Below are 18,954 nucleotides of genomic sequence, written 5' to 3'. Positions count from 1 at the left end.
CATACTCACCAATGCTTTCTCCATCATCCCAGAATATCTGGCCTTCAGCTTTCCCATTGTCGTCCAATGCAACAGTCAATCCCATAAATTTTTGTCGACTAGGGAAAAAAAAAGGAATTATTTTTTTCTCTAAGTTATAGGTTGTAAGAATGAAGGACAGTTTCTGTTGAAAATATTATTCATCCAGAACAAAAAAAAATTAATGCATTAAAAATGCACATAAAATGCATGTAAAGTTCTAAATATAGATAAATTAAAATGTATCTTCTTTATAAAAGAGCTTATTGCACACCTCTTAAGTATTAAGGTTTCCTAGATGGTTTAAAACAGAATTCTATTTTTAAAAATTATACACAAAAATGTCTACTATATAACACATCAAAACACATAAATACCATTAAACTGAGACGTACTTAGTTATTTGTCTATGAAAATATATTTTGCAAATAGAAATGGATTCCATCTCAAAGGGTGTATGTGCAAGTCAATTTTCATTAAGTTTCTCATATTTATATTATTTTATATAATGAAAGAATATATTTGTTTGGAATTTTGAGGTGGTTTCTTTATAGAAGGGACTTATAAATTTATGGTAAATTAATACCAAATATGTGTAATCAATGTCCTTTGATTTGAATATATCTCAGAATACTTAATTTTTTGAAGATTTAATTTTTAATAATTAATACAAATTTATTAGGCATGATCCTCTTGTGGATTAAAAATATAGACACTTAAAAAATTAAATAAACATACTTTACTTACATACGTATTACAAGTAATATGATAAGACATGATTTCCTTAGGAAGAAAACTATCAAATAACCTTTCATAGCTTCCAGATTGCTACAGAATAAAATGCAAAGTACTTGTTCTGGCGTTTATACCCCTCCATGACCTGATCCTAGGCTGCCTGAATTTTATTTTCTTCATCCCTCTTCCTATCTACTCTCCAGTTAAATTGACTGGTTTACTATTCCCCCAACAAAACTCATTTTTCACCTTTAGCTCTTTAATACTCCCAGAATATTTCTCTCCCCGTCTTCATATATTCAAATCCTATTTATTATTCTAGACTCAGCTCAAAGCTCTCTTCCATATGAAACCATGCTTTACACCACAAGGCTGAGTTAACTTCTCTCCTTTTGAATGGTTATAGTTCTTTTTGTGTGTGTCTCTCTTGATATAACATGTTCTTTTTAATTTAGTACATATACACAAATTAAATATATAAATATAAAATAAATATATATTTTATATTTATATAAAATCTATCCTGAATTGACTAAAGTAGACCTGGAAAAAAAGCACTAAATCATCCTTGGATAGCCATCACAAATCAAGGAGCTCATTAATATTCCCAACTTTTTTAATAGTGTGGAAAGAGGTAAATGCTACTGCCCTCAAGAAAATTTTTGTCTTGGGGTGACTGAGCAGCTCAGTCGATTAAGCAATGGACTCTTGATTTTGGCTCAGGTTATGATCTCAGGGTGGTGAGATCAAGCCCTCCTACTGGGTGCTCAGCATGGAGTCTGCTGAAGATTCTCTCCCTCTCCCTCTGCCCCTCCCCCCACCCCCCCACCTGCACATACACTCTCTCTATCTAAAAAAAAAAATAAAATAAATAAAATAAAATATAATAAAAATTAAAATTTTTGCCCCAGGCTTTGGACACAGAGCTACAGATAAAAGATCTCCCCAAGACTGACTTCATGAGTGCATTCTCCTCCAGATCCCAGTCAGAAGGCGCTCACAGAATGGAATCAATGAGAGGGTCTGTAACTGGGTTTATTGATTCACAGAGCCCTGGTTAAGGCGGACAGCTCCCTGCGAGGCTGCCTCAAAATGACAAAGTGAGGCCATCAGTACCATCGCTCCTCCTTACCTGGAGTGAGTGTTCATCGCAGGCTCTTGCCAAGGCAGGATGTAGCCCCCTCTGATATGAAGGTTGATGTGGTCAAGGGGAGCACTCAGGGCTTTCCACTCACCTGTCGACACACTGCCAGATTCCTAGAAGACAGAACACAAGCAAGGAAGGATGAAGAGAAAGAGATGAAATGAACAGATGCGCGCTTTAATACAAATCTTTCTAAGGAAGCATGTTCGGAAGTCAGCAAGAAACATCAAGTAAAAGGAGAAAAATCTCTGATTTCAGCTTTGTTAAAAACTCTGGAAATCTAGTCTTTTCTCTGTATTCCCCAGAAAAGGTGGGAGTGGGGGTGGGAGAAAAGTCAATGTGAGATGGGTGTCAGATTTTACCTCATTATCCTTTTGTGGATATTTTTGTTTAAGCAAACCTTGCTTGGCTGAAAGGCTGAAAATTATTGCCTTAGAAATTATGTGCCTCAAAGTCAGGAGAAAGTGCTGGCCACCCCTCTAGCCATGGAACAATCTGATTCTTCACAAAATATGTGAGTTCTTACCATGCTGTAGTCATACCAACGGGCTCCGGGAAAATAAGCAGAGATCTCAGAAGTGTTCTGAAACATAAAATTGACATGTCATTATGCATATTCCAATAACTTAATTATTAAAATTTTTCCATAGAATTAAGATAAAAATGGGAACTTTATTAATGATTTTAAGAGTCTGGGAAGTTTTAAAAAAATTTTTTAAAGATTTTTTTAAGGTTTTATTTATTTATTGAGAGAGAGAGAGAGAGAGAGAGCACAGAGGGAGGGGGAGAAGCAGGCTCCCTGCTGAGCAGAGAGCCTGGTGCAGGGCTCAATCCCAGGACCCTGAGATCATGACCCAAGCCAAAGGCAGACTCTTAACCCACTGAGCCACCCAGGCAGCCTGAGTTTGGGAAGTTTAATTGAAAAAGATCTGAGAAAATCCTCCAAACATAAAGAAAACTTCATTTTTTAAAAACGTACACTTTGCAAAGGTGCAGGGTAACAAGACACTAAAATGAGAAATCTGTTGGGGCTGTGAAATTTTCATTAATGGGAATTTTGAAAAAAGAAAAAAATCTCCCTCGTGTTCTAGAAAGGTATTTGCTGGAAAATAGTGAGCAGGACACGATGATCTTTAAAACGCCCCTCTTGTACTTGAGATTATATGACTGAGGGTTTCTGATCTATGATGGAAAACTCACACTTTCCAGCACGGGGCTGATTAAGAGAGCAGGACCCAACATGAACTGACGGTCTATATCCCACGTTTTGTTGTCATTCGTAAACCTTGAAAAAAAAAAAAAAAAAGTACGTAAAACCCACCAAACTGTTAGGACTGTTGCAGAGGGCTCCCCACAAGACATCGCCAGAACCTCTTCTTGGGGGAACAGGCCGTACTCACTCATGGAGAAGGGGTCGGACGACAGTGCTGCCCTCAACGTGAGCTTTATGCATCAAAGTGTAGAGGTAGGGCAACAGGGTGTATCTGGTCTGAAGGACTTTTCTGGAGAACATCTCAAAGGTTGAATTCCAGGCCACAGGATCTTGTCTCTAAAGAGATAAAGAAACACGTGGCAGATACTTCTTTATGCCATTCTAACGCCATCAGAAAAAGGTCAGCAGGCACATATCCCACGTACCAGTTACACAGATCCCACCCTTCATTTCTATCCCGTCCTTTCTCTTGCCCCTGCTGCCCAACTAAACTAGTGCTGATGAGGGAAGGAGAAGGCAAGCTGAGGACAAAGCAGAAACTGACACCCCGCACCCCTCCCCCCATGGGATGTATGTGACATTCCTCAGGCACTCCTGGCTGCCATAAAGGACAAAGAAATAGTTAATCTATAGAGACCACAGTCCTGCAAGACTTGAGTCTCCCTCCATTACGAATGTCTTCCGCAGTCTACAAGAACGAAGCATTTCTATCAATAACCTAGCTGCCAGAAGGGAATGTAGATACAATTAAATGTCCTTGTAATCTGCAGCCTCCAGGAAGTTCCCAACTGTCTTCATGTTAATGCCTTACTAGAGCGAAAAACAACCTTAACTTGACAACAGCAAGGTCTCTGGTATCCTGTGAGTCTTCTTTAACATATAAAAATCCTTTTGAAACCTCCCTGTTTCCTTACCTCCCCCAACCCAATGGTATATAATCAGCCACCCCTCACAACCTGGGGCAGCAGCTCTTTCTGCCCATGGGTCCTGTCCCCCTGCTTTAATAAACCACCATTTTGCACCAAAGACGCCTCAAGAATTCTTTCTTGGTCGTTGGCTCCGGATTCCACCCCACTGAACCTCACCTATATTCCACAACCTCATCAGTGCTACTTGCTTCCCACTCTTTATCACAGACTCCCAAGTCCCTGCGCAGGGCTGGAGAGATGGGTCTCTGTGTAGCACTGACGGAGCTTGGATGGATTTGAGTAAAATAAAAATTTTCTAAGGAAAAGGAGCTTCTTTTAATTTAGCCCACAGGGAGCTCCAAACACTACTGTCCTCATCGGCACGTATCCCCCAAGACATGAGCAAAAGTATATTCTTGAGAATTGCTTATAACTCTGGGGTTTTGAACGCTATGGGTTTTCTAAGGAATGGGGGGGGGTTTCTGATTTTTATGATTTTTCCTCAACAAAGAAGTACACTACTTTTAAAGGTAAAAAAGAAGTGTGATTCGAGCACCAGCTGCCACCTCACCCTTGTCCCGATGGTGTTGTGGTTTCTGGAAAAGGGATAAAAGGCCCCCAGTTGCATCCAGCGAACACACATCTCATACTCAGCATTTCCAAAGAAGCCACAAATATCTGCTCCTGTCTGAGAAGATGCAAAATCAGAACATGAGGTGGGACTTTTGTAAGTTGCAGACATGCTGGATTCTGACTAATTAATAACGGTCCTGATGTAACTTACATACGATATTCCGAAGAGACTGAACTCCATCATGCCTGCAATGAGAAGACACAGCTGTGTTGGACGAAGTAGCCCTTTCACAGGCTAGGTCTGCCCTGTCTCTTCCATACCCTGTTTGGAAGCCCTGGGCCACCCATGATGAAAACACCCAAAGACCGGTAGAGACTAAAACTCATACCCACAGAGAAGTCAGCTCCTGCTGCTTTCACTGCCCATGTGGATGATATGTAGACATAATCAACGCAGCCACCAGCACACCGCCCAGTTCCCTCCCTGCCATCAGAGGCCCCTGGGAGGAAGCCCACCCACCAATAATCGATTTCCTCAGCTGGTCCCACGAGGCTGTGTTGTCACCCAGCCAGTGGCCTCCCCAGCGGCCAGAAGAGGGGAATGTGGAGCGGGTGATGATGACCCCTCGCTGTCCCGTCACCTCCTGCACAGCTCTGGTTGGAAAGGAACAAGGAGGAATTGAGGGTGAATTGGAGGATGGACAGTCATGGGGTTTCATTACAGAGAGGTGCGCCAGTCTGGAGTAGGAGGCGGCCATGGTGTTCCATTTGGAGCCAGAAGGTGTCTTCCCTGGGAGCATCTGCTATTTCAAGGGGATGCTAAGAGCCACAGCAGGACAACTGGAGATCCATCGTCCCCTACACGTGGATTTCCTTTCTTAACTAGTTACCTGCATAGAGGTGGCAGGAAGGAGTGGGGTGAGGTGTGAGACAGGTGTTTACGGAACAATTACTCTAGCCAGGTATTAGCCTGGTCACTGCCATGTACACTGCCTCACAGCCTCCTGAGGTTTCCTTGGCCTCCTTTTACTGTTACAAAACTGAGGCTCAGAGAAGTTAGATAATTTGTCAGAGGACATTTAAAGAGCAAGGAGGCAGATCCGGGATCCAAATAAAAGTATACATGACTATAGCTCTTTGGTAATACTCTCTCTCTGTGCTACTCCTCACAAAATGGGATAAATTTGGCACACGAGGACAAATATACACAAAGATGTTCAAATATCTCCCTATGGAAAGGGGGATCTTCTGCCTGCAGCCTCGGTAAGAAAATAAAAACAATTGCATGAGAGGAAAATCAATGGACCAAAAAGAGGAAGGCTATTAATAGATCTGAGTACATAACGCAATCCACATATTTGCTGAAGAAAGCATTACGAATCAATAGACACAGATGAATTATTCGGTCAATGATGTCAGGAAAAGGGTCTAGCTACTCTGGTAGAGATTAATCCATTAGGTCACTTCCAATATTTCATACCAACACAAACCCCCACCTGGATGGATGGACACACACACACACCCACACCCACACTCCCCCCCAACACACGTCTGACTGAGAAATAACGAAGGCCTGAAATACAGCAGGGATAGAGAGGAAGGGTAGATGTGAGTGGTGCAAAGAGCTTTGCCACTGACCATTTCAGAATTCTAGAAATTAGCCAGCTCTAGAAAGAAATGAAAATCATCTATCCAAGAAAAACTACTAAAATCTTGGCAAGACAGTGAGGTCTGTGGGATTTGAACTTGGGGTGTTCCCAGCTGACCCCACCCCTAGTTCAGTGGCTCTAAAAGCCAGCAGCCCTGCAAGAGCCTCAGAGGTCTGACCTCTTCGGGGGCTCTGTGAAAAGCACCAGCCCCAGAGCATAATTCATACTTATGTTCTAGCTTTCAGCCCTCTGGAAAATCTCTATTCCCAAGGTGTTGTGGCCATTTGATTGGACTCAGAGCTCAACTCGGCTGGGGAAAAAATTCTCAAGCCAGGGAATTAGCAAGACAATAACAATTTTTCCATCATAGGTATTCAGGCTGGGGTTCCTGTTGGGACAAACAAAGCTGGGCTGTTCTTAGAGTAAATTCTGGAGAAGTAGAACTGTGGAGAACTTTGTAAAGCTCCTACGTATTTCTGGGGACTGAAAAGACAGCACATGCACAAGGCTCTGGGAATGCCCGGCAAAGAGCCATGAAAAGAGAAAGTTCCAGTAACTCACTTCTGGCTGTACCTCAGGCCCTGAGTCAGCAGGAAGTGAAAGGTCTTACAAACCACCTCAAGTTGAAGGTGTGGCTTCTCCTATTTGTCCCCTTGGCAAAGGGTGAAAGACATAGAGGCAAAGAATCCAGGTGCCCAGGAAGGCCTTAACGTTCCCTTCAGTTTGACTAAATTTTAGCCAGGCTTCTTCCCCCCCCCCCCCTTTTTTTAAGTTTATTTATTTGCTTAAGTAATCTCTACACCCAACATGGGACTCGAACTCAAGACCCCGAGATCAAGAGTTGCAAGCTCTTGGACTGAGCCAGCCACTCTAGGAACACACTCACTCGTAGGTGGGTCTGGTCTGGGCCCATCCGTACAGGCTGTGAACGTCATAGTGCCGCACCCGGGAGCCGTCTGGCAGGACCTGCTCACTCTCCATGCACAGGGTCTTGCTGCTCAGGCCCTTGTCCCTGGACTCCAAATCTGAGTGGAAATGCCGAGTTACTTCCCAAACATCTTGCTTTGTGCACTCGTGAGAAATGCTCATTAGCTTGCTCTTTCTCCATTCACTCAATGACTATGTTATCAGTAACAGTTCCAATTTCAAGAATTATTTTGTCTACAAAATCAACATGCTGTGACTTTATAACTAATGAAGGCTAAGGACAGGGTGTGGGCTGGGAAAGGCACACTTCCTTGTCCCCCGATATTTATAGAGTGCAATCAGAGCCCACTTAATCAGCACAATAAACCCCTTTGTGGTTATGACTGCTTCTTCCAGTAGGTGGTAATATTCTCAAGGGAATAGATTTCGTTTCAATCACCGGTATTAAGGTCTCTAAATTTTCTGAGTTGTTAGCACTTGTCTAAATATTGAGGGAGGAAGGAGAGGAAGGGGGAAGGGAGGGGGGAAGGAGGGAAGAAGGGGACGGAGGGAAGGAGGAGGGAAAGGGACGCAGGAGTTAGTGAGCGATGGACAGCATAACTGTGACCCAGACGTCAAGAAACTCAGATTCTGTCCCACAAACTACTGGTTTGGTGTTTCCAAGAAGGTGAGTCACTTCCTTCCCGGGGTTTCTGTACGGTGAGAGGATTCAACTTCCTGAGATACCTTTGATGGTGAGGCCCTATGATGCCCTATTGCCGTGTGTACCACAGGATTACTAGGACATGTCCTTCATGAAGTGTCTGTGGACATGGGCAGAGAAAGTACACAGCCTAGATTTTCATTCTTTAATCAAAATATTCTGTGTGTGCGGTGGTGGGGGTATTTAACGTGTAAGCAATTTGTTCATAGATACCAATGTCATCATGCATTGCTTGGTTTCTTTCATAATCCATCGTGTCATTATTTCTATGCCTGATTAGTAATTTACACTTGTTCGAGGTTATTCTATTGGGGATTTTATGTTGTGTGTACAAGTATTTTCTTTCTTCAAAATTAGTTCGCTTTGACAGTAAGAGGAGAATGTTCAGAGTTTTGGGGGAAGGGAGAAATTTGATGAAGGAATCATTTACATACATGGCACGTAGGGTGGGTTATTAAGAATGTCATCGCTGCAGTTCCTGACAGATCCATCCACAAAGTTTGATGGCTCATTCATATCCTGCAATGAGTTAACAAGAAAGATTCTGTGATGTCAGAGGCAGTGTGGCCTTGGCTCTGGAGGACATCGACTTCACGGAGATGAACACATCTTATTTAAGTCCACAGCTAATCATTTCATTGACTGTTAACTCTAAGGCATTGACCCAGACAGACTCCAGGAACCCATGGTCATCTAAGTAGGGTGTGAAACTCCTAGTTTACTTGGCATTTTTAAACTTGTAAGGATTAGTTCATAGTAGCAAAAATATGGAGATCATGCTGGATCCATAAGGAGAAAGTGGAGACCTAAGGAGATTCCTTGATACATCTTCCCACACAAGAAGCCCATCTTTGTCTTCCTATGTGTGAATCACTCACTTTTTATCTGTGGCCAATGGTTGCTATTATCTCCCCCTACTCTTTCTTAGTCCAGTAGCTTAGACTAATTCTGACATCAGCAGAGACCAAACACAAGGAGGAGCGTCAGGCTTTCTGCAGTAGCTGCAGCCCTCAAGAGTTGTAGGTAACTCAGAACCAAATCCGGAAATCAAATCATACTTGGGAGATTTATTACTTAAACGCAAGAACTGGCGGTTCCTGAAGTGAATGTTCACTGCCCACTTTGTTAGCGGAAAAGTGAAGATTTTGTAAATTGGACTACCTTAAACAGGACATACTAAGGGCCAAGGTAAGTATTCAGGGAACTGTTCACTATTTTTTTTCAGCCACATCTTTCCTCCAGCAGAACAAATGCCCCAGAGTAACCATCTCCCCCTATTCCTCAGAGCTACCCACATCTCTTCACTATTCGCTTTGCCTGTATTTAGGCTAATCTTTCATGTGTCCGCTCTGGGCCTGTCTACGCTGAGAGTAGTGGCTAGAGAAGCCCCAGGGCTGCTAGTGGGCTTGCAGGTCTGTCTCTGTCTGAATTATGGGATTCTTCCAGCCTAGCCCAGACCTGTGGAGCTCTTGAGAGCTAGCCTAGAAAATGCTCAGCATTTCAGGCCATTGGATGGTGAGGAAGGAAATTGGAATAGTAATATGCCTCCCATCCCTAGAAAAACACAAAAAGAAGAGCCTTTGGACCCATGTCCCACAGACATTTCAGGAAGCCCTGTTCTTAAACCCAACTGACATGTGTAAGCAACATCTGAACAGGCCTTTGAAGGTGAGTCTATACCAGCACTATGGTGAATATCTATTGTCTCTTGGATTCATGCCTTGCCTGCCCTTTATGGAAGGATGGGCCCTCAGGCTCCCCTAAGTGTTAGCTTCTGGGTAGTTTGGCCAATGGGAGGCAGTGGCCCAAGACTGGAGGGTGGGAGATAAGAGAAGCTGTGGTATTTGTCCCTCTTCTTCCTTCTCTGGCAGCATCTCCAGTAGAGGCACATCTCCTCCATGGGCTCCAGCTTTGGCAGGCATATTCCTGGGCAGACCCACAATCATCTCTGTGTCTCTGGGGGTCCAGCACCTCAATCGTACAAGAGTATCCCTCTCTCTCACTCCTCCAGCCTTAGCTCTCTCCTTTGCTTCTCTCTGAATTGCCTCTCCATGGTTTGACTCCTAACATTTCCAAAGAAAAAACACTAAGGGTGCACTTACAATCCACAATCCGTCAAACTTCAAGCTCTTCTCTGACTCTTGAGAATTTGCATAGAGCTCTTTTATTTCCAGCTTCCACCATGCAGCTGTGCTATTACGAAAGAAGTCGGGAAAAGCAACGTTGGCTCTGTACAGCTGTAAGAGTAAACACATACTCTCACATTGGGTCTTTGCCTGTCCAGGAAGGGGAGTCTGGGGACCAGGAAGGGGCGAGGAGCAGGTCCTTGTACAAGGGTCTGCCCCAGTCAGGATCTGAAACTAGCCTCAGCTCTGCTGTTGCTTCTATAGAGTTTACTGTGAACATGAAGATCACAGAAGGCTGACTTCATTCTTTATTCTCCTAGAAGGAGGTCAGATAGTCTTGAATCCCCTTTAAACATAAGATTCATTTAATGACTGGACCTTTAATTATATGAACTGGAAAATGAACTATCTGTGCCTAAGTGATCAAACTTTAGATACGCAAATGTTTATTCTACACTGACCAAATAAAGGAGACCAGTCATCCAGGGAAAAGTGAGCTGCAGAGGGAAGGGGATGTTAGATGCCCAGGCTGATGTGGCATCAAGTGCTGATAGCAAAAACATTAGTCCTTTTAACTGACTGGCATATTTTTTTATATGGAGTCAATTCATCAAAAACCCAGTTTGTTTGTAAACGCTCCAGTGAAAATATTCTGGACTTCAATTCATATTTTTCAAGCACCATTGGATTTAAACAAAACACAATCTATTAAAGGCACATATGTGAAGACATTTCACTTGATTTCCCTCTACACATTTCCAGTTTAGTTGCTTATTGTGTTTTCTGTTTGAGGATCTCATTCTACCAAGAAATTACCAGTTGACAAGCATGCTCAGGGAGCTGCTTAACAAAGTGCTGGGATAAAACTCACAAGTATCCAGACGGTTAAGGCAACGTGGACAGAAATCTGCACATAACTATACCTTAACCTGAGTTTCATGGTCAAGGGAGGTATTCACATTCACGTTGGGCAGTTCTGGCCAAACCTAGAGAAAAAGAAGAAAAAACCTCTAAAAGGCATTGCATATGGACCATGAGATGATTCACGTGTCAGACTCTATTGACATGCATCTCCATAAAATTCTTGGAGATCTTTGACATTAATTAAATTGTAAAATCTGAATATATGAAATTCTGTGAGGGGAAAATCGGCTAGGGTCCCTTGACTCATTTCATGAGCTTTCAAAATTATTAAGTTCAAATATAAAATGAGTTAAATCTGTTTTAACTATATCATCTGAACAATTACCTTTCAAATGATTGCTCTGCTGTCTGTCATAGACATATAACAAAAATCTCTTCAAAAATAACAAATTTAAAGCATAACTCTAAAGAACTAAGATTCAGTTCATTCACAACCTATAAACTTAGCCTCAATATTCTTAAGCAGCATTATCACTTATTTGGGACCCCAAATATACATAGCATTAAAAAAAATCCAGAGTTTCAACCAATCTCATCTATAACTAGAAGGACATTAACTATATACATTGATTAATTAATCCATTCAGCAAACACTTACTGACACTCACTATGTGATAGGCCCTGTACTACAATCTGTATCTACTGAGATTTAAGTAAGAAATAGTCCTTGTTTACTTTTTAAAAAAGATTTATTTATTTATTTGAGAGAGAGAGAGCGGGAAAGAGAGAGCATGAGCAGGAGGAGGGGCAGAGGGAGAAAGAATCTTCAAGCAGATTCCTCATTGAACAGGGAGCCCAACGTGGAGCTTGATCCCAGGACCTGGAGATCATGACCTGAGCAGAAACCAAGAGCTGGACTCTCAACCCACTGAGCCACCCAGGCATCCCTCTAGTCCTTGTTTTCTAAGAGTTCACAGGTAAAATGTGCGTGCTAAGTGACATGCGATCCTCACTGAGGATACTGACAGAGAAAAAGGAAGAAATAGGGAGAGCTAAACTGGTCACTGAATGCCTCTTAGGAGGGTGCATTTGAGTTGGTCTTGAAGCGCAGGTGTCACTTGGCTAAGCTGAGAAGGTAACGTTCAAAGGCACGGTAAGCATGGCATGTACTCGGAACAACAGGAAGTAGCCTAGTACAGTTACAGAGCAGAGTCTGAATCCTGCCTAGAAGCCTCTGTCGTCTGGGGTCAGGAAGTTCACCTACAATCCTGTGGCTATAAATCAAACAGATGACCCCTGAGGTCACCGAAAGGAACTGAAGGAGATAAGAGGAGGAGGAGAATCTACAGGACTTCATGATTTATTTAGATACGGAGGAAGCTAAGCAGGCTAGTCAAAAATGAATGCAAGTCTTGAGTCCGGGTGTCTGGCACACACACACTTCAGAGCCATTCTCAAAGGGATTCTTTAGGTTTGTGACACGACCAGCTGGAATGCATAAGGGGTGGAGCACCAGAATGTTTCCAGACAATAAAACAAAATTCACTGATATTTTAGAGTATTAGACCTGTAACCTTGGTCTTACTAATCAGCATCAGGCAGATTTCTACTCCCTCATAATTTATTAATTACCTACTGTATTTTGCCAAGATTTATTGACAGCCTCTTTTAATCAAGACATTCTGGTACTGATTAATTATGGGCATCTTCTCCCAAGGCTTACCTTTCCCCAGACAATGTCATTGCTGTCGGGCCATTTGATGAATACATTGCTATCCTGCCCTCTGGTGAATGGGCGATACTGGGTCTCGTTGCCAGAAATGGCTGGGTCCTGCAATGAAAGGGTTTAAAACAGTGAACATGAGAAAAACGTCTCCAAGACAAAAAACAAAAACAAAATACCCATAGATAATTTGCCTTATGTCTATAAAATTCTTGAGGAATAAAGTATGCTGTTTGAAAACATTAATAAGACATTACCCTCCCATGAAGAAAAACAATTTATTGTGCTCCCAGAGTGTGGTATCAATATGCCTTAAGAATACGAATCTTATTTCTTCTGTTCTGTGTCCAAAGTGGCTTCCCCGCCTCAGTTACTCTATAACAGGATCCTGTTTCACAATTGTCATATCAATCATCACTGTCTGAAATTATCTTTGTTTTCTTTTCATTTTTTTAAAGTTTTTATTTAAATTCTAGTTAGTTAACAGGCAGTGTAACGTTAGTTCAGGTGTACAATATAGTCATTCTTTAATGTTTATTTATTGGTTGTCTCTGATAGAATAAAATCCCTATAAGAAAAAGGACAATGTCTTATTCATTAATTTAGATTATACACACACACACACACTTTTTAGAACAGTGATTTTCAAAGACTCCGTATTTAATTAATACCTGATTGAATGAATGAATGAAAGTCAGGGAATAGTGCTCTATTTCTTAGAAGCGAGAAGGCAGGACCATTTGCAGGTAACTACTTCTGTGTTTATCGAAATATAGCCTCTAATGCAAAATAATAAATTGGTGTTCTGAATCTTAGCTCAGTTGTTTGTGAGTTTAATTAAGAAGAAGTAAGTCCCCTGAGCCTCACCATTGCTGGGTAATGATACAACTGGAGTAGCTTTTGAACCCCCTACGGTAAAGATGAGACTAGGATAGAGCTATTGCCTCTGAGGCACAGCCTGGAACAGTGAGGCGTTTTGATTGTTGTTGCTGCAGTCAGTGTTTCAGTCCACAGTTCTAACTCTAACCAAGGGAACTGTAATAACAAATTACATCCCAGTGACAGTTACGAAAAATAAATAGTGCAAAGTATCATGTTTGGAAAGCCATTTTTCATTTGTTCTGTCCTCCTTTATTTGTTTTTTAAAACTTCAAAAAAATAATTATAGTTTCACAGGAAGTTGCAAAAAAATGTACAGGGAAGTCTCGTGTACTCTTCTTCTAGTTTCCCTCAATGGTACTATTTTAAAGCCATGAACCCAGAAACAGAAAATGGGCCCTAATCTTCTATATACCTACCAGAATGAGAATGAATCTCATGCCATTATTCTTCATTTGCTCAATCAGGACGCTGAGGTTTTGGAAGCTGGGGCTGAGAGTGAAGTCCAGCTTCCTGTCCATGTAATCGATGTCTACATGCTGGACATCCTACAGGAAGGAGCAAGCAAGATGCTGGGGATCCTATGGCAGTACCCCACAGGGCCCACAAACGGCTCTGCTGACCCCATAGCCCCCTACGCTGACTTCTCAATTCTGCTGATTGAAATTGCTTTCTGATTCCTGCATACAGATCACCTGTCCCCATCCTTTTCCTTCTGTTCCCCCAATTGGAATTCTCTCTCCCTTCCCTCCCTTGGTTCATTTCTTTTCCACTCTTCGAATTTCAAACCTGGTGAGCCTATCAAACCAAGTGCTAGTTGAATGTTCAAGGGTAGAAAGCAGGACTTCCCCGAGAAATATGTTCATTTCCCCCCCTTCAGTAAACCTGATTGGATTCATTCACATTTAGAACTATATTATTGTATAGCTTTCTAGAATGTGTATATTTCTGCCGTTTCTTTTGACTGGATGGTCCTTGAGATGAGAACCTTGTTTTCCTTTTTCTCTAAACAGTACCAACCCAGGCTTCTGCATGTGAAAGTCACCCAATCCAGGATTGGTGAGTGATGGCCAACGTGGTTAATATCCAGTTGAAAAAAAGAGACACTCCTTTTTAGCCTGAGGAGGATAATCACCCGTATTGCCTTAAGATTCTAGGTAAAACTTGTTTGGGCAACAGAGACTTGTGCAAAAGCCAAAGCTTGGAAAAGAACAAAGCAACATATTATTAACACCGATCACCTTAGTGAGGTAGATCTCTGGATTTTTTTCATCTTTTGATCTTCCTACTTCTTAAATTTACATTTAATAAGCGTACGGTAGAGTAGTATATAAAAATAAAGTACTTAAAGCCTCAGTGAATGTTTCAAATTATCTTTGATGAGAACATCATAACACTTTATTTTTATCTTCCAGTCATTAATTGTCCTCTAAACTCTCAAGAGGTGGACTGAAAGCAGAAAACGAGCATGCGTGATGAGAAACCAATGATTACAGAGGAGGAAGGGCATGCTATCTGTGGACTTCTGCTTGCTGACGGCAATGGCCTATACTTCTTGGGGCTTCTGAAGCAGACTAGGTTGTCATCGTGTGATATGCATATGTGGATATGTGTTCTTTAGAAAGAGTAAAGATGTGATTTTAACTGCTTTCTTTCATACTGTCACTTTATATCCATCCTCTCTAATAACAGTCAAAGTATAATCTAGAATTGTCATCCCCTTGACATGATTCTCACTTAGAAGTTCCCAAAGTCATGGCTAAGACCAGCCATGCCTACTGCAGGATATTCCTGGCAAAAGGCAGTGAGTAACAATATCCTTCAATCACACTGACAACTACTGAAAAATTAACGCGACTTTCAATTTTGAACCCTTGATTTAAAAAGGTGGCATGACGGGGCGCCTGGGTGGCACAGAGGTTAAGCGTCTGCCTTCAGCTCAGGGCGTGATCCCGGCATTATGGGATTGAGCCCCACATCAGGCTCCTCCGCTATGAGCCTGCTTCTTCCTCTCCCACTCCCCCTGCTTGTGTTCCCTCTCTCGCGGGCTGTCTCTATCTCTGTCGAATAAATAAATAAAATCTTAAAAAAATAAATAAATAAAATAAAAAAATAAAAAGGTGGCATGAAATAAATTTAAAAAGCACTGTATTCCACACAAGAATAGCTCCACAGCTACATTTTCCTATACTGAAGTAGTCATCAATAATTTCCCTGAAGACATTTTCATTCTATAATTCAGCACAAATTCCCATAACTAATTAAACCATGGGCTGAGTGGGGGAATTCATACATAGGGAATCTGGGCCGCCATCATTGCCTCATACAAGTGGGAGATCTCAGAATCATTCTGGTATCCATAGCGACTTAGCTGGAATCCCAAGGCCCAGTATGGAGTCATTGCCGGCCGACCAATCAACTAGAAGAAAAAAGAGAAATGGATCCAGGAAGACTTTGGGGGAAAAGGAAGAAAAGGCTTATACTGGAAGCAATTTGAACACGTCTACTGAGCACTGTCCCATCTAAGAGGCCTCGCTCAAGAAAAACAAGAAAGTCAAATAAATATGGAATGACCCTCAGCATGCAGAATGACAGAAAATCTCCCGTATTCTGCAGCTTCCACTCTGGGAAGACTGAGAACTCAGGGGTTATTACTGATTAGAGAGTCTTAGGATGCTTAGCAAATAATTAAGAGACACATGGGGTATCTTTATGCCTTTATACCTGTAACATGAGAACCTAACTTCAGGAAAGATAGAAATGATGAAGTAGGAATACCCAAGGGACACAGAAACAAAAATCGACCTATCTCAGTGCTAAGAACACGGTAATACCCAATACACATTGGATTGTTTTTCAATGCATATTCTAACCTCAGTGTATTGTTGAGTTACAAGCTCAGGGGTTGGCCCCAAAACCATATAAAAGTCCAAAATCCCTCCTGTGGTGCGGTATGTCAGGGCAGGAGTGGGCTGGAATGACACATCTGTTTAAAAAAAGAAAGGAGAAGAAGAAGACAATGAGTCCTTGGAGCCACACATCACCCAGATAGGGAATCTGCCCTAAAATGTACTCTACACTCTCTCTCTTTCTTTAATGCTCTCCTTCTCTGGAAATTTTCTCTCATGCAGTGGAACAGATGGGTTTGCAGGTACCCCAAACATAATCTTAATCTCAACATCGTGTATCACTCTGTGAAAGGAAGTTAAACTGTCACAGTAAAAGAAGGTCATGCAGTTTGGTCAAAATTTTACCGCTAATACCTGGCCTAAAGCTCTTTATAAATGTGGAAGGAAAGAAGGAAGGAAGAGAGGGAGAGGAAGTCAGTTTATCTGTCCCGTTTCCCTTGCCCCTGAATTTCTCTAGTTCTATTGATATTCCAGATCCAGGGAAAGTGGTCACAGCTGGTTATGGTGGTACATGGGGACATGCCGCTGTCTTACCCATGGCATTGCTGTTTAGCAGAAGCACCCCATGGGCACTGCCATCTTCCTCCAGGGCCATGTAGTAGGGGTGGACGCCATAGGAATTCTTCTTGTACTGGGAGAGTCATGGGGGAGAGTAGGCAGTAATCAAAAAAAGAAATATCCAAAAAGTTGTTTCTACATCATAACCCAAACAGCAAGCTCCTATTCAATACTGAAGATTCACCACAATGTCATGTCCTTCATGAAACCTTCCTTAACCTTCCTTTCCACCCCAAACAAAAAAGCAGGTGCCCTCCCCCTCTATACCATCCTCGTTTATTATCACATAATTCTACTATAGCACTGATTATACAGGGTTACCATTAATTCTGCATCTCTCTCTCTCTCTCTTACTAACCCATAAACCTCTGGAGAACAGACAGCATTTTATTAAATAAGACATGTACCTGACACATAGAATATACTAAAGAAAAGTTTATGAAGTAAAATCCATAGTCCATAGGAAAAAAATATGTTAGGGACAGAAGGAGCATAACCTGTGGCCTATTTCATCTGAGAACAGAATTTATCAATATAAGATGAAGCTGATTAATAGAGCACTTATACATGTACATATGGACTGAGATTCATTTACACGGGGAGAAACGGATTGATAGTCTTGTTCTTCTGTGCTTACCGCTGGGGGTTCATCACGAGCAAACATTCCCCACGTGGTCCAGTTCATATTTCTTCTGAAAGCTGTGTGCTCTGTCTCCCCAAAGCCATAGATGTACTGAGAGGGGAGGCGAGTAGAAATGGAGAGGAACATGTCGTTGAACGTGAAGCCAGGCAGCTGAGAATCCCAACTGCAACACAAAGGCATACCTCCACATTGCACTGATCACAGGCCAGAGTAAGCACTGGGCCCACTTGGGAATTCTAGTTGGTTCCAAAGCCTCCTAAAGGAATGCCCAGCTGGATCCAGGTTCAAATATTGTAAGATGACAGAGCTCAGAACAATGGCCATGACTCACTGCCAACGTTCTGCATTTGCATTTTTATTCTGCGGTCTGCAAGGCTGAGAACTCCTTTTCTGGGTCATGGGCTCCTCCGAGGCAAGGACTATCTCTCACTCATCTTTTTATCTCTAGGTATCATTGTCTGGGGTATCAGTTTGAATACACGTATGAATAAATAAACAAGGTCTAAGCAAATTTCCCAACAGTAAAGGGTGAAGCTCTTCGAATGACTTTTCTGGGTTGGCCAAAGGACTTCTTGGCAAAGAAGGCAACGGACTCAAGTGAGACCCACACAGTCCAAAGAGAGCCGAAGGCTGCCTGCATGTGCGCAGACAGGGGATACTTTCTACTTGGAAGGGGAACGTCAGCCCCAGGCAAAATCCAGACCTTCACTTCATTCCATTCAGCAGCAGGACAAGGGATGCGAATTGACGACTCTTTTCACGTTTAACATTGGGAAAGGCTTTACGTCTGCAGCGCTGATGGAAGCAAAGATTGTGAGAGCTGTTTCTCTTTCCTTAGTAAACGTTCCCTCTCTCCTGAGTCTTCTGTTATTTTGGAATGAGGCTATATAGAGCTGATTTCTAGCCCAGGTATTCTGTCCTGCTTATTAAAAAGACTTCTGTTCTATTTAACAAGCACAATGAGTAGAACATGCATTTTTCTTTTTTTCTGAAATCAAGCAACACTTATTTTAAGCCTCTGATGAATTTTTCTTGATGAGTTAGTGACTAGTAGAAAATGGAGCAATAGATCCACTCCCTGTTTAACACACACACACACGCACACACACACATACTTATTTATATTGTCTCTAAGATTAATATTTTATGTGTATTAATTAGAACCACAGTATTTAGACCTAGAACCACTTTAATGAGAACTAAATAAATAGTGCTTACATCACAGTGCTGGAGCTTTTTCGTCGAATCTGGATCCCAAAAGGATTGTTCTGAATCCTGACGTCATACAGACGGTCTTCAGGGGAGCCAACTGGAGAGGGAGGGGTGTTTAGAGGCACTGGGACCTCATACCTTTTGTTCATGGAATCAAAGATCTAACAAGA

The 18,954-nt window shown here is 42.0% G+C and overlaps 1 protein-coding gene across 1 annotated transcript in view; it reads right to left on the bottom strand.

Moving 5' to 3' along the window:
- The window catches only part of MGAM (maltase-glucoamylase), a 257,231-nt gene that overhangs the window by 19,075 nt on the left and 219,202 nt on the right, over positions 1-18,954 (bottom strand). Inside the window, exons 75-93 of the mRNA XM_057304088.1 lie at positions 18,791-18,945; positions 17,567-17,735; positions 16,906-17,002; positions 16,336-16,448; positions 15,756-15,881; positions 13,882-14,010; positions 12,584-12,691; positions 10,920-10,982; positions 9,973-10,107; positions 8,305-8,389; positions 7,127-7,265; positions 5,112-5,245; positions 4,803-4,837; positions 4,590-4,706; positions 3,298-3,446; positions 3,098-3,182; positions 2,424-2,480; positions 1,886-2,010; positions 10-98 (exon numbers count right to left, since the gene is read on the bottom strand). Of these exons, the coding sequence (XP_057160071.1) occupies positions 10-98; positions 1,886-2,010; positions 2,424-2,480; positions 3,098-3,182; positions 3,298-3,446; positions 4,590-4,706; positions 4,803-4,837; positions 5,112-5,245; positions 7,127-7,265; positions 8,305-8,389; positions 9,973-10,107; positions 10,920-10,982; positions 12,584-12,691; positions 13,882-14,010; positions 15,756-15,881; positions 16,336-16,448; positions 16,906-17,002; positions 17,567-17,735; positions 18,791-18,945 (2,110 nt within the window). The remainder of the gene's footprint in view (positions 1-9; positions 99-1,885; positions 2,011-2,423; positions 2,481-3,097; positions 3,183-3,297; positions 3,447-4,589; positions 4,707-4,802; positions 4,838-5,111; positions 5,246-7,126; positions 7,266-8,304; positions 8,390-9,972; positions 10,108-10,919; positions 10,983-12,583; positions 12,692-13,881; positions 14,011-15,755; positions 15,882-16,335; positions 16,449-16,905; positions 17,003-17,566; positions 17,736-18,790; positions 18,946-18,954) is intronic.

The sequence above is a fragment of the Ursus arctos genome, unplaced genomic scaffold (genome assembly GCF_023065955.2).
Source record: "Ursus arctos isolate Adak ecotype North America unplaced genomic scaffold, UrsArc2.0 scaffold_3, whole genome shotgun sequence".
NCBI classification, from domain to species: domain Eukaryota; kingdom Metazoa; phylum Chordata; class Mammalia; order Carnivora; family Ursidae; genus Ursus; species Ursus arctos.
Note: the sequence above shows the minus strand (reverse complement) of the source record. Positions and strands in the feature narration are given on the sequence as shown.